We start from the raw sequence: 21248 nt of genomic DNA on the forward strand, positions 1-21248 counted from the left end.
TTGTGAGAACATCTCCAGCAGCAATGCAGGGCTTGGTACCTTTTTGCTCCCATAAACCTCTAGGCTGTGTGTGGACAGACACACCTGGATGCACCAGGAGGAGGGAAGAGTTCCTTGAATGTGCTCCCAAAGCAGCCCATCTATCCACACCTGCTCCAGAACCATCCCAGAGGATGGGTGGGCTGGTACCCACCTGTGGGAGGGAATCCATGTTTTCTGGTGCTGTCTGTCAGTAGGATCCTGGCTTTTCTGCATCAGGTGCTGGTGCATATCTGAATCAGCCTGGCCTTCTGGTGCTGTGAAATCTGGGATCAATCCAGCACATGGTGGAACGATGCTTCAGACCAATTCTCTTTACCAACAGATTCAGTTTTATTGTTATTCTTTTTTTACATGATTCTTAGTGCATCATTTCAAATAAACTATCAAACTGTACAAAGAAACAGAGATAAAAGAAGAGGCGATAAAGTTGAGAAGAGGTTTTTAGTGTCATGAACCATCATGGAAAACAGTAGTCCATAGGCTCTCAAACATTGAAGGTCCAAATAAATCTTGTTTTGTTTGTTTAAAAAATGCTGCAAAATATAAACAATAAATGACTGTAATTAGCAGCTACAAGATCCTTCAAAACTGGAACTTGATTACTGTGAATGCACCTAGGGGAAAGAAAGCAATCTGAGATAAAGGATCAAACGAAACATGAAATAAATAAAGTGTGGGAGGACAGTCGTGGCATTGAAATGCAGAGGAATCACTTCAGCACAACAGTAAATCATTGGACCACAGACAGCAGAAAGGAACAGAAACACAATTCCCACTTAAAAGAGTACAGCATGTGCATTGCAGGATGGAGGAATACAGCAGGGATGGGCAGGGGGATCACTCCTGCACACAAAGCTTCCACTGGAGCTTGCACACAGCTCCAGGTGCGCCTCGAACCCAGAGTGGTGGATCCCCCGGCAGCCAAACTGGCAGCCACTGGGGCAGTTTGTCTGAATAAGCAGGAATGGGAGAGCGATGTTGCACAGCAAAGCCAGGTGGGATTTCCATTCGAGTAAAAAAAGGAGAAAAAAGAAACAAAAAAGATACACAGCTATTCCATTTCTTTAGAACATCCTGGTGGGCTGGTCAGACCCTCCACGTCCCTAGTGTTTTCCCCAGGCAGCTTGCCTTCACTTGCACACTGAGGTTAAAAACCCAGGTTAAAGTTTCCTTATATATATATATTTATTTATATATATTCATATGTATATATATATATATATAAAAAAAGGGTAAGGTGACAGAGGACCCTTCAGGCTTCTCCTGCCATGGGCAGGTGACATTCCTATGTGGCCGTGCTGAAGTTGACCAGCTCACAACACCTGTCCTGTCACGCCGTGCTCCTCGTGGGGCAGGGACGTGCCCCTGCCACCCTGTGCCCTTCTCTGGGAGCGCTGGTGGTGCCACAGACGTCGTCTCAGCTCAGTTTCCTGCACTGCCAGGGACCACGAATCGCTGGGGATCCAGGGAGGGAAGGAGAGAGACAGGGCTGGTGGAGGAAAGAGCCACCCAGCCCTTGAAGAACCAGCATATCCCTTTGTTGTGCAGGCTGCAGCAGGAGGGAAAGAAAAGCCACTGGTGCAGTTGGGAATGAAGAAGAGATGATGCTGAAATGCCAGAGCATTGTCAGAGAGTGTCAACTAAAGCTTCTTTGATTTCCTTCACTAGAGCAATCCCCATGTCAGACATGTCTACAGTTTTGCTCATATAATTTCCTAAGTAAAATTGTGCTCATCAATCTAAGTCCAGGAGCGCAGAGCATGGCCGGTTCATCCCCCCGTGCACATGTTCCTGGTTAAGTGTTCTGCTCTAAAATGTCCTTTTCTGCCTTACAGCTGATGGACATATGCCCCTGGCTCAGGGAAGGGCTGGAGTGCGTTTTCCGCAGAGCGAGGTCGTCGGCTTCCACCTTGAAGAAACTGGTCTCGATCCTCTCCAGATCATCTGTCCCCACCTTTATCTTCATGCACAGCAGGTTGATGTACGTCTCATAGCGGCTCTTCTGCAGGGAAAGAGGGAACAGAGAGCCTGGGAACAGGGACAGGCCATGGTGTGTGTGGCACACAGGAACAATTCCATCGGCTACTGCACAAAAATCCATCCCATACCATCACTGATCACACCCCACAGATTCAACCCCAGCACAATGCCTGACTGTTTGAAGGTCTGAGGAGAAAGGTGGGTCTGGGTCTGTGTAGGACTCTCCAGTTGCTTTTAGAGGTCTTGGCTGCCACTGTGCTTGTATAAGGAGGATACTGAGGGCAAAATGAGATCAACAGACCTGCTGCTTCCTGATTTAGGAACTCGCCTTGATTGGTTAAAATATTGCTGCTTGTCATTGTTTCCATCCAGTGGTTCAGTTACTGCTGCTGAGTTGTGCTCCCAGTGCTCCTTACAGAGCACAGGATAAAGGGAGGCATCCTCTCTGCCTGGATCCTCTGTTCCAATGCTAGATGGGATCTTTTTGAGGGCTTGTGTAATACCCATCCTTTCTCTGAACATCTCAGAGGCAGCCTGTGCTGGCTTCTTTGTCAGCACAAAGAAACAAGCATTTCTGGAGCACATCTCATAAGACAGGTGAGATGAATTATGCCCTGGAAGTGCCAGCTTCTCCTTGAAGACTGAAAAGGCAGTCCAGAGAAAAGCTCAGATAGAGACTTCTCTGCAGGCATCCAAAACCAGAGGCTGGAAAAAGGCAGGCAGCAGCAACTGTTTGGAAAGTGGTACAAAGACAAGGGAACCAGCAGCTGGGAGCTGTGGCTTTGGAGAATCAGGCTGGGTGTTACACAAAAGGATTGTGCAGCCCTGGCATGAGGGAGGTGGGATATTTCCATCCTTAGTGATCTTTGGGGCTTGGCCACTAAATGCACACTCAGCGTGGGCTAAGACTAGGAATAATCCAAGTTTCTGCTGGAAGCAAGACTAGAGGCCTCCAGCAGTCCCTTCCCACTGACACCTATGTGGCAGGAACACACCTTCTGCTCAACTCTCACTGGAACAAAATACCCCATTCCTCCCAGAATTAAAAGCTTCTTAGACTTCACAGGGAGCTAAAACTTATGTACATGTATCCTCAAAGGGTCTGTAATCAGCTGTAACACTGGGTTTGGCTTTATTTACAAAAATGGTTGCAGCAAAACAGGATTAATTCTCCCAGGGATTCCCTTTGCTTTTTATTGATGTTGCTGAAAAAGACTGAGTCACACTGAGAACTGAACCACTCTCATACTTGGGACCTGAGGAAATGTCAAAATTTGGCACAGTAAAGGAAGACTTTCTTTCTTTTGTCAGTTTTCCCCTCCTCTGGTGTGAAATCACAGAGGGAAAGAAATGGCTTTTATTTCTTTTTCAGCCTCGGTGCAAAACAGTGAGGCTTGTTGCTACTCCAAGACCCCCATCCAGTTGGGAGCCCTTGTCTTTCTCCTTGCACACTCTCCCAGACTCACAGCACCCACTCTAGAGTTCTGCTCTCCTCAATCAATCAGCCAAGGTACCATTTATCACAGAAAAGATGAAAGTTCCTTTACCTCAAATATTAGGTAATGTTCTTTGAGTCTGTATTCCTCGGCCTCTTTTGACTTGAGGCTCTTCTCTACAGGATGTAATTTATGCTCTGCTAATTCGTCTGCAATCTGCTTCATTTTATTTTCATGAGACCTCAGCTGTTCCTCCTGCCGAGAGAAGCGTGTCAGGTATGAGAACGTGGAGTGCAGCACCCGAGTGCTCCTCCTGCCTGTGGCTGGGGAAATCTCTCTGCAAGGCCCTGAGCTCAGCCCCTGTGCTGGAGCCAAACGTGTGCTGTGCGCTTGCAAATCCATCTGATAAGGAGCAGCTCAAACACAGGTATTGGAGTGAGAGCAAAGCTCAGGTATCTCAGGAGCCAAGAGTGGATTTCTTTGGCACCGAGGCATCTTTGGCATCATAAGCACAGAATGCTCCTGTAATGTGCATCCTGTACCAGCCAGGCAGCAGCAGTGCTGTCCCAGGAGCTGCTCATCCTGCTCTTTTCAGAGATAGAGGAACCCTCCCCATCTGACAAAGTACCATCCACCCTCTGACCAAGGTGACCATCTGGCCACATCTGTCTCAGCAGACAGCAGCTGGGTCTCTGCCCTGACATTAAAGGCTGTCCCCCCTTTGCTGGGGGCCAGTGGCAGTGTGTCCCCACTTTTTGGAAGTGCTAAGGCATGTTGGGCCTTCCCTGGAAAGAGAAACCAAAGCCACTCTTTGGATGGCAGCTGCTCTTGGTTAGCTGAGCCTGGTGCACTGTGCCCCCTTGTTTCCAAAGCTTTCCCTACTGGCTGGAACTCAGACATCCCTTTTCTCTGTGGGTTTTGAGCTCCAAAAGCAAGAGGGTGCCATGATACAAACCAAACCTGTTGGGCTCTGCAGCATCAGCTCTGGAGCTGTTCTGCTGTTTCCATTCCAGCAACAGGAAGGTGCTGGGATGTGATGGGCAAAAACCAAGAAACAAGCCAGAACCAACAGGCAGGTGTGTGCACAGGGCTGTTTATAGCCATTGCAAAAGAAGCACTGGCCACAGGTCAGGATTTTCCACATCTATCCAAGCTGCCCACCCCACTCTCCTGTTCCTGCACTGAGCACCTGAGTGTGTCCATCAGGAACAGGGGGAGCTGCAGATGGGCTCACCCTGAGCTGAAGGGCTTGCTGAGCACTGGGCACCCCTCCAGCACTCCTTCCCTCACACATTACCTGGCACAGCTTGGTCATGGATGAAGGCAGGAGCGGGCGGCAGAACTTCTTCATGGAGCAGATTGCAGCTGGGAAGGCTGGAGCAGAGAAAATGGCAGCAACAAGGTTGATCCTCAGGATCCAGGAGAGCATTTCTTCCTTGCTTCTGTTATGGAGGAGGGGAGAAGAGAAGGGAGTCTGTAAATGCTCTAGAACCAGGACCAGACAACAGCTGACAACAGCCCTGGAGCCAGCCACGCTCAGGAAGGACATGGGTTTGATGTCACCCTGCTTTGATGTCACCTCTGTGCCAGGTTATGAACAGAGGGAAGCACTGTCTGACTGGCTCCTCTACAGTGCCCTGATGATCTCAGGGCTGCTCTCTGCCTCTCGAAGCCAGGACAGTCCTGCCCTCCTCATCAGCTCTGGCTGCATTCCTGAGGAGCTGTGGAGAGGCCAGAGCCAAGGATGTCCTGCTCTTAGGAGGGTGAGAACCACAGAGCAGAGGTTCCACAGAGCAGGATGTCATTTCTGTCATTTATGAGACACTGCCCAGGGTCTCCAGTGCTTCCTTCATCAAATCTGTCCAGACACTGCTCCCCCAAGCCTTCAAGTGGGTGTTTGCTGCACAAATTAGTACCCAGCCCTACAGACAATGTCACCTTGCTCAGCAGAAGACATGAAAACCGTGACACAGAAGATGACTTCATCACACTTCACACTTAGTATCACCAAAACATTCCTCAGCAATGGACTCAGGTAAAACATCTGCCCTGGCTGGGGAGCCTGCTTTAAGGAGCTTTAGACAGTTTCCCCATCAGAAGCTGACAAGGGGAACCATCACCTGCACCACACAGATGTTCTCCCTTCCAGAATACACCAACAGGAGTTAGCAAGAGGAGCCCTCTCACTCAGCCCTGCACATCCCAGCCTGTCACCCTGGTCTTTTGAGTTCTAGAAAAAGCTTTCTGATGTTACATTCTTGTAACAAACTTTCTCACACGTTTTTCTGTAAATACTTATTGTTTTGCATTCTTTCTGGAGGAGAAGAAATGTGATGAACTGTTGGTTTGTCCAGTGTGGACAATGACAGTGTGGACAGTGGAGAGGTGGCACTGCCACACTCCAATCCACTGTCACTTTTGGAAATCTATAAATGTTGGACTGAGAATTAAACTTCCCTCTTTTTCACCTTGAAGAATCCAGAGTCCGCGTCTTTCTATTTCATGTCCTAGAGTGACACCAGCCCATCCTGCTCAGCCTGCCTTGGTGACAGCTGGGAAGAACCTCAAGGACTGGCACAAAGCCACCAAGAAACTGTCACCCATGAGCCAATCCTTTGCACAGCCCTGCAGAAATGACCCTCAGCCCCTTCCTCCCCCAGATGTGCCCCCTAAGGCGTGTGCTGGTCTGGCAGGGGCTGGAGGTCAGGCTGCCCCCCAGGCACTGCAGGGAGGGCTGGCACTCACGGGGCCTGGAAGAGGAAGACTCTCCAGTCCGCTGTCTTCAGCTTGAGCACGTTGGACTTCTTGCTGTAGTCGGAGGCTTTTGTGGCTAAGGCGTGGTGCACACGGATGGCGTTCTTCAGATCCACTTCAGAGAGGTCTTTGTCAGGTTTATATTCATCCTGTGGAGAGGAACGTTAATTGGATAATGACAACACTAACATTTGTGGGATGCTTTAATGAACCTGCCTTTCTCCCCGTGCTATAATCACAGAGTGCCGAGACCAGGAAAAGCACTGCTTTGTACAGTAAATGCTAGGAGCTGATAATGATAATAATTAACATCTGGCAACTGCTTCCATCATTAAGTTCACTGGGAAGACGTAAAGAAGGAGATGAAAGTTTTAAAGATAATTATCAATAGTTATTTCTAACACAGCACATGCCTGAGGCTTTGTGGAGAGGCACAAAGCAGGGCCAGGTTTCTGCAGAGCTTCCCCCACAGTGCAGGGCTCAAACCAGGATGCAAATCCCAATCAGCAGAGGACATCAACGAGCACCTGCCCTGGTTCTGCATCTTCATAGACTCAGAGAATGGTGTGGGATGGAAAGGACCTCAAAGCTCATCCCATTCCAACCCCATGCCATGGCAGGGACATCTTACCCTATCCCAGGCTGCTTCAAGCCCTGTCCAACCTGGCCTTGGGCACTTCCAGGGATCCAGAGGCAGCCACAACTTCTCTGGGAAACCTGTGCCACAGACTCAATACTCTCACAGGGAAGAATTTTTTCCTCATATCTACCTAAATTTCACCTCTTTCAGTTTAAACCCTTTGCTCCTTGTCCTGTCACTACAGCTATGTATGGAGGAAGCCCTGGAACAGCAGCATCCCTGCAGCCAGGGCACCTCTGTACAGGTGAGGGGCCTGATGGGCAGTTGCCAGACTGAGAGTGGCCCCCCTGAACCAGCTTTGGTCTCCCTTTAGTACATGTGCTCCTTTGGCATGGTCTCCCCTGTAATTCCTTAGCCTGGCACTTGCAAACTGCAGCAGCATTCCCTGTGTTCCTGCTTTACTTTCCCCACTTCACACAAGTAGGGAATGTAGCAGTAACTGTATGTGTTTATGTTTTATAAAAAGGTAGAAAATACCAAACATGGGACTCTGAAATGATGATCTTGGCACAGCACTTTTTAGGAAAAAAAAGTTCAGTCAATGCTATGTTTACCCTTTTACTTTCCCAGCGACTTTATGCAGTATCCTGCCTCCCACTCTGCATCATTGCCAGCCCAACCAGTTGGATGATGGGATGGCAGGGATGGACAGATGGATGCATGGATTGGTGAAAAAAGAGCCTGGTGAAAGAACCAGGCCCTGGCTAAAGCAAACCAGCACCCCATGCCAGGCCAGGGTGTCCCTGGAAGGCCCTGCCTTGCCCTGGTGATTACAGTGCTACAGGATTCATGTGCTCTGTATTTTGCTTTCCTTGACTGCCCTGGGCTGTCAGCACCAGGCCAGGTCTGTCTGGTGATGATATCTGTACATCCCAAGCCTTCCTTAGCTTACAAGCCAGAACTGTTGTGCAGATCTGCAAAAAGATGGTTGTTTTCTGTTTCCCATGTGCCAGTGGTACAAATGCAGCTGTTCAGGGAGAGGAGCTGTGCTGCAGCCTCTGGGATGGGAACCCTGGGCAGTGGGGCTGTTCTCTGCTGTTGGGGCAGAAAGGTTTCCCCTCTGCTGCTCTTGAGAGCACTGAGAAGCAGCACTCCCCAGCCCATGAATGTGGCTCACCCAGCTCCTGCTCCTGATGCTTCTGAAGCCTTTCTTCCCTCATTTTTCAAAGCAATAATACTGTCCAGGAGAGTGGTTGCCATCCTGTGCTCATCATCAAATGAAACTGGGCCTGGTACAAAAAAGTGCCATGGGCCCACCCACAAATGTCTGGCACAAGATCATGGGGATGGTCAATCCCAGAGAAAAGCCCTGAATTTCCAGCAGAGGAGGGCTGGGTGCTGCAGGCATCCTGTGCTTGGGGAGACACTCAGGTGGGCAGGACAGATAACCTTGCCATTGTGGTGATTTCAGTAGCCAGAGGGATGGGCTGTCAGCCTTTTCTGCAAAGAAAAACAAATGCTTTGCCTTGTGAAGACCTAATGTGTTACCCCACTGCAAGAGAAATATCTGCTTGAAGAAGACATTGCTGCTCAGACCTTACCTACTATAGACAGACTTCAATTTGGGATATTTTTCCAAGGCTGAAGCTCTCTGGATTTGAATAAATCTGGCTGTGCTGCCCATGATCTCTTATTTCAAAATAAGCTTTCTGAAAATACAGTGCAAAATAGCCCAGCTTAATGGTGTGTGACAAGAGGAAACTGCCACAGCTGCTGAGTGCTTTGACTAATGCAGATCCTCATCTTGAATGGAATCGAGTGTTGCCTCCATGGATTTCAGGCTCTCAGGCATCAATGCTGTTGGAAGGAAAAATCCAATCTTCTTTTGCTAATGCTGGGCCCAGTAAATCAAGGTGAGGCTGGATGAAGCAGGTCCTCTCTGCCTTGCTGTTCACAGGAGTGAGCAGTGCTGGAGGCTCCCTGCTTGGGATGGCTCTTCCAGGAGGCTCATCCCAATGCCAGGTGTCACAATGGCACGTTTGGCTGGGACATCCCAGTGCCTTTGGGTCCCTGTCCCCTGCTGCCTACCCCTGTGAGCAGATCCACAGCTAATTTCAAAGCTTGTTTTGCCAATAAAAAGCATCTGGCTCTTGTGCCTGCCTTTATAGGCAGCTGGATGGGTTGGGAGAGCCCAGCGTGTCAGTTCTGCTGCCTCTCCTCTGGCCTCAGAGCCAGCCCTGGGCAGTGCTGGGAATGTGGCCATGGACTGACAGATATTCCTCATGCTTTGGCTTGTGAGTGGCTTTTCCTCTTCTTTCTCTTCTTCACCTCACATCTACCATCCTAAACAAACCATTTAATTTGGAAAATGAACCCCTGTGCCCTTTTCAGTCTAGGCAAGGTCTTAGAGCACCTGGCAAGGGTCTGCCTGCATGGGACAGCACCTGTGGCTCAAGGCTTGCTGGGAACCCCTTCCTGCTTGGGGACAGGACCTGTGGGAAGACCTGCACCCTTTCAAGCACTTCTGTGCAAAAGCACCTCATGCTTTAAGCTCTCCATCATTTTTCTTAACCCCCTTCTACGTGTGGTGATTAAGGGTTATTATCCCCATTTCACAGAGGTGAAGTAAGTTGCCAAAGGCCATGGAATGAGTCAGTGCCCAGAGCAGATTAGTGCACAGGAGAGGTGTGCCCTGCTCCCAAGCCTGCATTTCTTCCTCCAGACTCTGCTGCATCCCTTTAGGGGATCAAGCAATTGCTTCAGCAGACTGTGCTGGAACATGCTGATCCAGCAATTAACACCAGCGAGTCAATGACATGTGACATCTCCTCATCAGGCTTATGGCTGCTGCCTGAACTGCTTCTGTCAGACTGAATTCTACCTGTCCACCCACCCTTCTGCCTGTGCTATGTCCACCTCTGTATCTGGCCATTCTTCCTTTCTATACACCCACCTACCCAGCCCCTCCTTCCTCTCACCTTCCCTCTACCTCTCAGTTTTATTTATACTCAACTTGCTCCTCAAAACCAAATGGAATTCCCTGTTCAACTTACAAGAATTTACTATTAAAGCCTAGATCCTTAATTTGGTCTGAGCAGAAAAGTGGAACAAGCTGAACCTGAGCTCCATGACATCAGGTGCTTCTGGAAGCTGTTACTTTCTCCTCTATCTTCCCATCAGAAAATCTTCCCCCAGTGATTTATGCTCAGCCAAGGTTCCACCTCATGTTTATCTGCAGTTGTCTTCTGCTGAGAGCTTGGGAGGCTGGCACACCACTTCCTTCCTGTATTGTGCAATTCCTTTGTTCTGCAAACCACCCTGAGGGCAAGAAATGACACCAAGGATCCACGGGGCAGGTGGATGTTTATCCACTCTCCATTTATCCACAGCATCGTGGTGCTGGGAATGTTTGCAAGTGACAGGGCAAGGACTCTGTCTTCATGTTCCCAACCTTCTGTCCTGTCCCTGCAAGCCTGACAGACGCTGTCTGTAGCCAAGCCCAAGGAATTCCCTGGAGAGGATTACAGCTCAGTCTGGCAGCAGCTCACCAGTAAGAAACCCCTCTTTCCCCAAATCCTTTGCCCAAACATTCCTTCAGTTTGTTTTTGTTGTTGTTCCAAATGCTCCTTCCTTGGGGCATCCTTGGCAATTCTGGTCCCTCATGCTAATTGCACATCAGTCATGGCTCTTCTTTATCAGGCACTTTCATAACACAGCCAAACCTTGGGTGTTTTGTTCCTGCAGTCCTTGTCCATAAAGAAAGCCCTCAGTCTCTGAACCATTTGATCCTGAAGGTCATTGAGATAAGAGCATTGATCTCCTCACTGCCACATCAGCCTCATCCTTGCTCTCTTTTTAAATCCCAAACACCTCAGACAAACATAATGAACTTTGTTAATGAGTGGTAACTGCTGCAAGCCTTGTTCAGCAGAGAACCCTCAGCCCCTCTGCCCCAGCAATGACACTCAGTGCTGGCTTCACAGCTCCTTCTGCTGCCAGGGAAGAAAAATCCAACCTGAAAGGGTATTTCATTCTCAGTGTACACCCTCTCAGCAGACTCATCTCAAAAGAAGTCCTTGGTAGAAAATTCATTTAGATCCAAATGGTTCTGTGATAGTTGAAATGTCTTTTTTTTCCCCACAGAAAAAGTGTCACCAATGAAATGCTGATGGTAACTGCACAAGTTAAATCCTCATGTGTAACCCATGGGTCAGCATGAGGACTCTGGTGGGCTCCATGTGAAGATGTGCAATGAGACAAGGGCTGAAGGGTGAGAAGAGTGCTGCTGGCTTGAAGAGCACCACACTTAGAGGGCTGGAGGAGATCTGGGCTCCTCCCTGTGCTGCAACTTCCCTGAGGTGCAGGAGAGAGTGGCACAGCTGTAAAAACACCACTGGGCTGAGAGCAACCCACACTGGGAGTGAGCATCCACTGCTGCCAGGTTTCTGCTGCCCTTTGACGTGTGCCACAGGACCTGGTGAAACACGAGAGGCATTGAGGTGTGCTCTGAGCTCTGAGTCATAACTCCTGCTGCCCCCAGGACCTTTCTGCCTCTCTTATATAATCCACTGTTTGTTTACTCTCATTGCTGTGGAGATAATGCTGCAAGAGGCAGGAGCATCTACCCACGGGGAGTGCTGCTCCAGCAAGGGGAGTTCAATGGGTTACTGTCGCAGACATCTTTTCTTTTCTTAGGATTTTTCCTCCTGAGAAGCTGAGAGGCCTCAGGAACAAAATGTAAACAATGGTTATCTGCTGCTGTGGAATGCAACAGGTGGATCTGTGATTGGCCCATGTTGGTTGTTTCTAATTAATGGCCAATCACAGTCCAGCAGCCAAGCCTTTGTTATCATTCTTTCCTATTCTATTCTTAGCTTGCCTTCTGATGAAATCCTTTCTTCTATTCTTCTAGTATAGTTTTAATATAATATATATCATAAAATAATAAATCAAGCCTTCTGAAACATGGAGTCAGATCCTCGTCTCTTCCCTCATCCTAAGACCCCTGTGAATATGGTCACAGGTTACTGCACAGCATGTGCTGATCAGGTAGCTCAGGCTAGTTCAGTGGGTTATATTGATAATGAACATTTGGCATCCTGGGCAGGCTCACAGTGACATTCAAGTGAGCCCCTATCCAGCCTCCTCACAAAAGACTTTCCAGCAAACCCTCCAAGCATCCAAGTGCCAGAGAGCTGAATGTTAGAGCATTCAGGGAAGCTGTTCCATGGGGACTTTGTGTCCCACAAGGACCTGGGAATTACACTTGGGTTGACTGGAGGAGGCTACACAATGAACAGAGATGGAGAGAGGCACAAAGTGTCACTTGACAGCCCATGGAAACACCCAGGTCATCAAGGTCCTGAAGAATATGAACTTTCAGCATAGAATGATGGAATCACAGAATCTTCTGAGCTGGAAGGGACCCACAAAGACCATCAACTCCAACTCCTGGCCCTGCACAGGACACCCCAACAATCCCAGCCTGTGTCTGACAGCCTCATCCAAATGCTGGGCCTGATGTCCCCAGGGCACAGATGTCCCTCCTGGCTGCCAGGGCACTGCTGATTCATATCCAACTGGCCATCAACCAGGGCTCCCAGGTTCCCTTCCACAGCTGCTCTCCAGCCTCTCATTCCACAGTCTGTCTGTGCATCCAGGATTACCCTGGTGCAAGAATCCAGGTGCAAGAATCCAGCACTGCCTTTGTTAAACTTCATACAGTCCATGATTACCAGGGCTTCTCATTTGTCAGTGTCTCTCTGCAGGGCCCTTCCTTTGAGGGAGTGAGCAGCTCCTCTCTGTTTAGTATTGCCTGCAAACTTACTCAGTATTCCCTTGAGCCCTCTGTCCAAGTCATGCATGGAGATGTTGAAGAGCACAGGACAGAGGTTGGAGCCCTGTGGAACCCCACTAGTGACAGGTCACCAGTCTGATGTCACCCCAGTCACTGTCACCCTTTGTGCCCAACCCATGAGCCAAGTGCTCAGCCACCACAAGATGAGTTTATCCATTCTGTCCAGAAGGATCCTGTGAGAGACAGCATCAAAAGCTTTAGTGAAACCCAGAGATATTACATCAGCGGGCTTCCTATGCCAGACTCAATAAAGCTGTGCACAATCAGATCTATGCCAGCAAATAAAACTATAGGCAGGATAAGACTGGTCAGATGCTCCACCTCTTCACCTTCCTGTTTCATTTCTCCCCAGCATCCTATTTCACCTGTTCCATATCATCTGTTCATTCATCCTCCCCAACAGCTCCTACTTGCTGGGATCCTTCTGCAGAAATCTGTTTCCTCTTTCATGCTTCCTCCTCCAGGGCTCCCTTTGAGGCTGTGAATGGTGCCCTGAGCATGAACAGTACCACCAAAGATGAGAGCATCCTCCAGCTCTGGTCTCTGGAGGAGCTCTGTCGATGTCCATGCATGAGTTAGGACATGGATTCACCTCTGCCTGGGTGTGTGAATGCATGACTGCTCTGGAGACAGCAAAGGGGAGAATCCCCCATAGTTACCTTTTGCAAATAAAGGACGGTCCCCTTAAGCACAGCATAAAATTTCTTCCAACCTCTTCTTCCTCTGGGAGCTAAAAAAGGAAGAACATTTGATTGTACGTGTCTGTCAGTGCTGCTTGACCTTCCAGGCAAACCCAGCCCTTCTCCTGACCCACCAGGGGCACTCCCTGATGCCCAGAGCTCCCACACCTCCAGGCTATGCTCACCAGTGGTTTGTGAGCAGGGACAGGTGTCTGAGGGACAGTGGCTGGGCTCTGCAGCCTCCCAGCAGGAATGCAAGCAGGTCAGAGCCTGACATGAGCTGCTACAGGGCTACCAGTGGACACCTGGAAGTCTCTGCTCCTCCAAACCCAGGTTCATGTTCCTTGGACCTAATGATTGGAGAGCAGAGACATTCCTTGAGCTCCTCAGCTTGGAATTGAGCAGCTGGGTAAGGCAGCTTCTGTTCCCTTGAGGAGGGAGCATTACCATCTCAATGGGCTTGGGGACAGAGAGCTTGGCAGAAGCTGGAGAGGGGTGGGAGGTGAGGGGAGCCATCCACATCCCACCAGACAGCAGATCCTACAAGCACAGGCTGTTGAGAAGGTGCTGGAAGCAAGGGAGACCTTGGTAATCTCTACTCAAGACTTTTTAATCAGCTGCAGTGATTGGCCCAATCATATCAATTAGCAAAAGGAATTACCCAAGGTTTAATTAATCTCTGCTCATTAACAGCTCCCAAATACCTTTACCTTTCCTGTAATACCATGTGCTGGTAGCAGAGCTATGGGCTGTTCTGCAGCTCACTCAGCACATGGCAGGACATGGACAGCAACAAAGCTTGGCAGGCCAGACTGTCCCCAAAGCCAGGGCTGGAGTGGACAGCTGCTAAGGAACCAGCCTTCCCCCAATGCTCAGAGTCTGGGATTTGGGGGATGGAAGACCAGGTGTGTCTGGGTTAGATTCTTTGGCAGTGAGAAGGGAACACTGAGGCTTCCTGAAAGCACTCCTATCTACAAATGCCTCAAATGCCTCCTTTTCCTCTCTTCTAGCACTTGTGGGGATCTTTCCTGTGCTGCCCAGGGTTTGGTGAGGAAATTTCACCAGGAGAGGCAGGGCAAGGCTCTGGGACTGCCTGGGCACCTCTCCTGTCCCTGTCCCTGTCACGTACTTCTCTTGCCATCCATGTCTGCGTGGGTTTTGCGGGTGAGGACGCCGTGCTTGTAGGTGACAGCGTTCAGGGCCTGGGGGATGTCCAGGAAGGGGTTGCTGCTGTCCACAATCCTCGTCACTTTCTTGGCGCTGGCTCCGAATTTGTCATCGACCAGCTCCGAGAGCGACTTCCTCAGCTCGTCCTCGTCACTTGGAAACACAATCAGAGAAGAGACTCAACAGAGGGAATGTGGGTTTGGTCACCATGCAAAGCAGCCCTATTTGCTTTGGGTTTAGGGTTCTTATTTACAGGGCTGGTCAGAGAGAGAAAAACAAAGGAGATGTTGGGACCATAACACAGAGTGCCAATAGTGGTGGTCTGGGCTGGGGGGAGTGCGGGTGGCAGGTGACTGTCCCAGTGGTCCCACTGTGAGGTCACTCAGGACAGGTAAGGGACTGGGTGCTGGTCTGAACACCAAGAAACTACAGCCATCTCATGCTGAGGACTGCAAATATTTCACTACAAATATTTCACAGGAAAAGCCTTCAATTCTGTATCCTAAAGCCAGAGCTTAAGGAGGATTTTTGCTGAAGACCAAGGTATTACCAGCATTTCCCAGCTGCTCAGAGGCAATGCCTGGGGCCTCCTAGACAGTGAAGTACCTTTTTTAGGAATGTCCTCTCCATCTTTTAGGAACAGAAGATCTGCAGATATTTGGGAGATGAACCTACTCCGACACAAAGAGAGCAGAACTTGTATGGGAAGTGATAGTTCCCAATGTCCCTGGGACATGAGGGAGAAGGAGCAAACAGGGCTTTTCTGCCCTGACACGTCAGTGTCTAAAGTGGTCACTTCAGGTTGCAGATCAGGTTGGGACCAGACCTCAGCTGAGGACTGACCCCGTGGATCCACTGGCTGGGATGTGAGCAGTAAAAAACAATTCCTCACCTGCAGCAAGCAGATGGCCAAAGCATCAGACACCTCTTGGAAGAGAAGGATGATTTCTCAGCCCTCAGCTCCCACAGGAGTCCTGGGGCTCAGGCAGAGCCCAGATCGTGTTCCTGGCTGGGGAGTTAGTGGGGCTCAGGCATTTGGGCTGCACCCCTCTGTGCCCCTTGCTGTTGGTCATATACCTGCCTGTCTGGTGGGATCTGTGGGCAAGGGCATCTCCTTCCCTGGGATGGACAAGGACACAAGGCAGAGGCCAGCAGAGAGAAGAGGGTCCTGGCTATGACTCAATGCCAGGTTGCTGATAGAAAACCAGGTACCCCATGTCCCATCTGTGCCCCTGCAGAGGAGCTGAGGGCTTTGAGCCTGCAGCCCAGCAGGACAGCCTGCAGCAAGGCAGGCCCCAGGCTGGCTGGGATGGGTGAAGGGATGCAGCAGGGTGGGCGAAGGGGTACCACAGGGTGGGTGAAGAAAGGCAGAAAGGATCTGGATGCTGCTGGCTGGAGACACCCCACGGTAGCGTGACCCCAGCAGGGTGACATCCCCAGCAGGGTGACATCCCTGGGATGTGCGTGAGCAGGGTGATATCCCCGGGACCCCGGTAGGGTGACATCCCCAGGTTGTCCCCAGGCAGGGTGACATCCCCAGGCAGGGTGACATCCCCAGCAGGGTGACATCCCTGCAATGTGCCTGAACAGGGTGACATCTCTGGGACCACGGCAGGATGACATTCCCAGGATCCACCGGCAGGGTGACATCCCTGGGATGTGCTCGGGCAGGGTGACATTCCCGGGAAGAGCCCAAGCAGCAGGCGGTGCTGTGTAAGCACTGCCCGCATCCCGAGCTCCTGCTGAGCTGCCCTTCCCTGGAGCAGCCCGAGCTCCCTCTCGCGACAGAGCCCAGGCGCGATGGCCCCGCCGGCACTGCCGCGGCACACAGGGAGTCACGCAGGGAGGATCCAACCCGCTCCCGATGCTCTGTTTGGTCAGGGCAACATGAAGAAGAGAGCAGGTGATGGCACAGAAGGTCCTGCTCTGTCTGGACACAAGAGAGGTCTAAGATTGAGGAGAGAGGAGAGGAATGTCCCCTGTTCCCTGTGCCAGCTTAAGAGCTCAGTCTGCCACGGGCATCACCCCGAGAGACACTGGAGATGGGGAGCTCGCTGGTGATCCTGGCCTGTGCTCTGAGTGGCAGAGCAGGGGAAGGAGGACTGAGGAAGGTGCTGTGTGACCTGTGATGGAGCCCACCCTGACAGTTGTTTCCAGGCTGGTTTCAGGGTAACAAATCTCATCGAACATGTGGATGGCATACAAAAGAGGGGTACAAGGCCACGGCTGGGAGGGCCAGGAGCACCCGAGTGCTGCACAGGGGCTGCGGGCGATGAGCAGGAGCAGCAGGAGCAGCCGGTGTGTCCTGGCAGAGCAGAGGGCAGGAGCATCCTGGGCTGTGAAACAGCGGCACAGTGAGGAGGCAAAGAGAAGTGATGGCCTGCTCTGCCCTCCCTGCATCCTGTGGTGATACAGCAAACACTGCCGGGCCCCAGCACAGCACAGGGTATCAGCAAGGTGAGAGACTTCAGCTAAGGCCAGACACCTGGGGGCTGGTGTAGCCATGATATTTTCTGAAAAATCCTTTCCTTAGGATTTTTCCTCCTGAGAAGCTGAGAGGTTTCAGGTACAAAATGTAAACAATGATTATCTGCTGCTGTGGAATGCAACAGGTGCATCTGTGAGTCATCATGTGGTTGTTTCTAATTAATGGCCAATCACAGCTGGCTCGGACTCTCTGTCCAACACACAAGCCTTTGTTATTCATTCTTTCCTTTTTCTATTCTTAGCTAGCCTTCTGATGAAATCCTTTCTTCTATTCTTTTAGTATAGTTTTAATATAATATATATCATAAAATAATAAATCAGCCTTCTGAAACATGGAGTCAGATCCTCGTCTCTTCCCTCATCCTATGACCCCTGTGAACACCAACACAGGCTGAAGCACTTGCAATGTAAGAAACAGCTGAGAGAATCTGACTTGTTCAACCTGCAGACTTGTTCAACCTGCAGAAGAAATGGTTCTTTGGGGGACCTCATGGCAGCCTCTGTGAGGGGTTACTGAGAGGACAATGCTGGGCTCCTCACTGTGGTGAATGGCACAAAGACAGGAGACAGTGGGCAGAAGTCAAACAACAGAGACAAGAGAAAATGCCACTCTCATAAAAATAAAGTATTGGTTTGTGAGGAGCTGTGGGTTCCCCATCCTTGGAGGGTTTCAGGATCAAACTGAACAAAGCCCTGAGCACCCTGATCTGAATTCAATGCTGACCATAATTTGAGGAGGGAGCTGAATTAGAGATACCACAAGGAGTCTTCATTTTTAAGTGATTCTCTGATACTATTTCCAGAAAAAAAACCCATGTGGGAGAGATGGAAAATCTTAATGACCAAAATAACCCCAGATCTTTGCTTGTGCAAAGACTTCTGAAGCACCTGGAGAGGAACCAGCATTTTACAAGTGTAATAGTAAACAAAGAGGGCATTCCCTTCCTTTAGGTCATGGATCCACAGACTGTCACCAACCTTCCCAACTGCCTTTGTGTCTAAGCCATAAATAAACTTCATTTGTCTGTCTGCAGAGAGACTTCATCACTTAAGGGCTTGGCAGGAAATATTCTGGGATTGAAAACATGACTTAGGAGCTGCCAGCCACTTGGAAAGACACACAATCCCTTTAATGCTCAGCATATACTTACATGGCCCACTCCAGCTTCTCATTCTTGATGGAGTTGTACAGTGTCTGAAAAAAGAACATGGAATTAGCTGTGTCTGCTTGTGGAGGCATCTCCTCCTGCACACCCTGTGTTCTTGGAGATCCTTTCCCTGCTGAACTGTCCTGGAGAAGCTTTGCCCAGTGAACAGCATGGCTGCTGTCCTGCTGGACCCTTCTTTGTGTGTGCCACGCTGGGAATTGGGCTGGACACAGCAGCAGCAGAGGGCTCTGGCAGCCAGCCCTGCTCAGGAGCCTGAATGTGACATTTCTGACTCATTCTGGGTGCTGTACCTAGCTCTGAGTGAATCCTGGCCTACACACAGGGGTAGAAGACTCTGGGATATGTATGCCATGACACCTTCAGTGTCTCAATCAGGTGAAATGACAGGTGAGGCTTGAACTGAGTAGCAGGGGAGGGATGAATGACCTTGGAATCAGCTTTTCCAGTTCCTTCTGTGCACAATTCCCGTGGCTTCCCTGGGGCACTGGAAAAGAAGCAGGAATGGGCTAGCAGAGCAGAATGTGAAAGTCATCCTGACCATACAGAGAGGCAGGAATAGGGTGAGGTCTGTTGGGAGATGGGGATGTCACTCCAGACATGATGTGACACCCCTGATGTGGCACCTCTCGTTCCAACCTCCTTCCATACAGTGACATTCAGGTCAGGCTGCTGCACCTGCAGCAGGTACAGAGAGAAGTGGTGCTGCTAAACCACGTGGCAGGAGAAAATATTCCCTTTGTGACATTAACCAGATCCCATGGTACTGCACTGGGTGTGTTGGAACATTGCATTTCCACACATGGTAGTGGAGGCTAAGAAAAGTTTTGGTGGTAGATGGTTGTGCTTTGGGGTGGGGAGTGCCTTGCTTTGGGCATTATCTGAAGTGCTGGGGAAAAAGGGCCCCTGGTAGGCTCTGGGGACAGGTATGCCACAAATCTGGATAAAACACCACCAGGGAGCAGACATATTTTGGCTCACTGCAAGTTAGCAGAGACATTCATGGGGGTAACAATTCTTCTCCTGAAACAACTGGAAAATGCTGCTTGAAGGGCTCAGGGTGTCCCAGCAGGACGAGGTGGCACTGCAGTAATAATAACAGTATCCCACTGTCCATTTATATCACATTACCTTCAGCAAATCCTTGGCAAAGTCCTTCCCATCGTTCAGCCCATCCAGGTTTGCTATGAACTGTTGGCATGACATCTTCTTGCCAATGTTCTGTAAGGCAAACAAGCAGCTCATTAAACTTGTGGAGAGTTTTGACTTTCATCAGTGACTTTCAAAGAAAAATTTGATATGTAGTGCTGAAGCCTGGGCTTGTCCCAAGAGCTCAAAGGGCTTCTGATCTGATTTGCTGTTGGGCTCTCTGCTTTATTTGCTCATGCCAGCATCCAAATGTTTCAAATTTGGCCTCTTTTTCAATAGTGGAAATAAGACACCTGAAAATGGCCTCTGCAGCTCTTGCTGGAGAGGTCCTGGGTGCAGGCTCTGTGTCTCAGAACTCCAGACAAGCACTCCACCTGGTGAAATGACAATGTTTGGATGGGGCTCCAAGCCTGCTGTGAGAGAAATTGTGTGAGCTTGCAGTGCCAGCACCTGGAAGAGCCAGCACTGGGCAGGGGAGTGCTGCTCCTTGATGGAAGCTGTTATTTTTGATTGTCAGTACAAAAAGAAATGGTCCAGCCACTGGTACTGTGGAGAGGGCAACACATGTGCACTGGGAGAGTCCCACAGCCTGGAACACACTCAGCACCAGCTGATGCCAACCATGTTTGGGAATGATATTTCCAGGCCACCTGGCATTCCTGATATCATGGTTTCATCATCTGTGGCATCTGTTCTCCCAAACCCTTCCTCCCTCACTCCCTCAGCCTGCAAGGGTTGAGGCAGGCAGCCTCTTCCCAAGCCTCCCCTGCAATGCTACCTCTCCAGACGGATGGAGCAGAGGTGGGGAGGAGTCAGAGGCAATTATAGGGCTCAGAAAAAGGAGTTTGATGTCACAAAGGAAAGATGGGGGTCTCCAGTGCCATGTGATATCCTTTACAGCCTCAGTGTGTGGGGCAGACCCTGGTGGCATCACTTGGAGGGGGCAGTGGAGCCAGGGAGGACAGCATGAGCTGCCACTGGTGGTCCTGAGGGTCCCAACAGCATCCTGACACTGCTGGGCTTCACATCAAGGTATGGGCAGGGTGAGCATCCAGGAGGATGTGGGAGTTGGCCCAGAAGAGCAGAGTCAGAGCCCTGCTCAGGGCTCAGTGAGGAAGAGGAAGAGCCTCATTGGGTCTGGCAGGAGATGAAGTTGCAGCAGATATTACAGGAGATGTCCTGCAGGGTGAGATGTGTCCTCTGTGCAAGGAAATAACCTCCTGAAACAGATGACACCAGAAACCTGGGCCCATGAATGTGCACTGCAGGTGACCTGGGGCATCTCCCCAGATGAAAGCCGGAGGAAGAAGTGAGGCCTTGGGATGAGCTCACCGTGCCCCCTGCACCCCCTGCCTCCTGTTGCAGACATCTTTTATGAAAAATCCTTTCCTTAGGATTTTTCCTCCTGAGAAGCTGAGAGGCCTCAAGAACAAAATATAAACAATGGTTATCTGCTGCTGTGGAATGCAACAGGTGCATCTGTGATTGGTCTCATGTTGGTTGTTTGTAATTAATGGCCAATCACAGTCAGCTGGCTCAGACAGAGAGTCCGAGCCACAAACCTTTGTTATCATTCCTTCTTATTCTATTCTTAGCCAGCCTTCTGATGAACTCCTTTCTTCTATTCTTTTAGTATAGTTTTAATGTAATATATATCATAAAATAATAAATCAAGCCTTCTGAAACATGGAGTCAGATCCTCATCCTCAGACCCCTGTGAACACCGTCACAGCCTCCTGTGTGTGCAAACTGGGCTGCACAGCCAACCAGGCACTGCCTTGGAGCCTGATGCTCCTAATTATGCCTCCTGCTGGTGCCAGCTCCAGATGAGCCGGCCCCCTTGAGAGATCAAGAAAAAGAGGAGTAAAGCCCTGTTACAAATCTGCAGTGCCTGGGGACTGGTGTGGCACAACACAGCTCAGCCCTCGTGGCTTCCTCCCGAGGAGCTGC

At 50.1% G+C, this 21248-nt stretch overlaps 1 protein-coding gene across 1 annotated transcript in view; it reads right to left on the minus strand.

The window, feature by feature from the left end:
* Positions 1-368: 368 nt before the first annotated feature.
* PSD2 (pleckstrin and Sec7 domain containing 2) overlaps positions 369-21248 on the minus strand; it is a 37954-nt gene continuing 17074 nt past the window's right edge. Inside the window, exons 9-16 of the mRNA XM_058815183.1 lie at positions 19281-19370; positions 18135-18178; positions 14459-14649; positions 13309-13379; positions 6204-6361; positions 4756-4900; positions 3570-3713; positions 369-2044 (exon numbers count right to left, since the gene is read on the minus strand). Coding sequence (XP_058671166.1) covers positions 1838-2044; positions 3570-3713; positions 4756-4900; positions 6204-6361; positions 13309-13379; positions 14459-14649; positions 18135-18178; positions 19281-19370 — 1050 coding nt within the window. The 3' untranslated portion in view covers positions 369-1837. The remainder of the gene's footprint in view (positions 2045-3569; positions 3714-4755; positions 4901-6203; positions 6362-13308; positions 13380-14458; positions 14650-18134; positions 18179-19280; positions 19371-21248) is intronic.

The sequence above is a fragment of the Ammospiza caudacuta genome, chromosome 16 (genome assembly GCF_027887145.1).
Source record: "Ammospiza caudacuta isolate bAmmCau1 chromosome 16, bAmmCau1.pri, whole genome shotgun sequence".
In the NCBI taxonomy this organism is placed as follows: Eukaryota; Metazoa; Chordata; class Aves; order Passeriformes; family Passerellidae; genus Ammospiza; species Ammospiza caudacuta.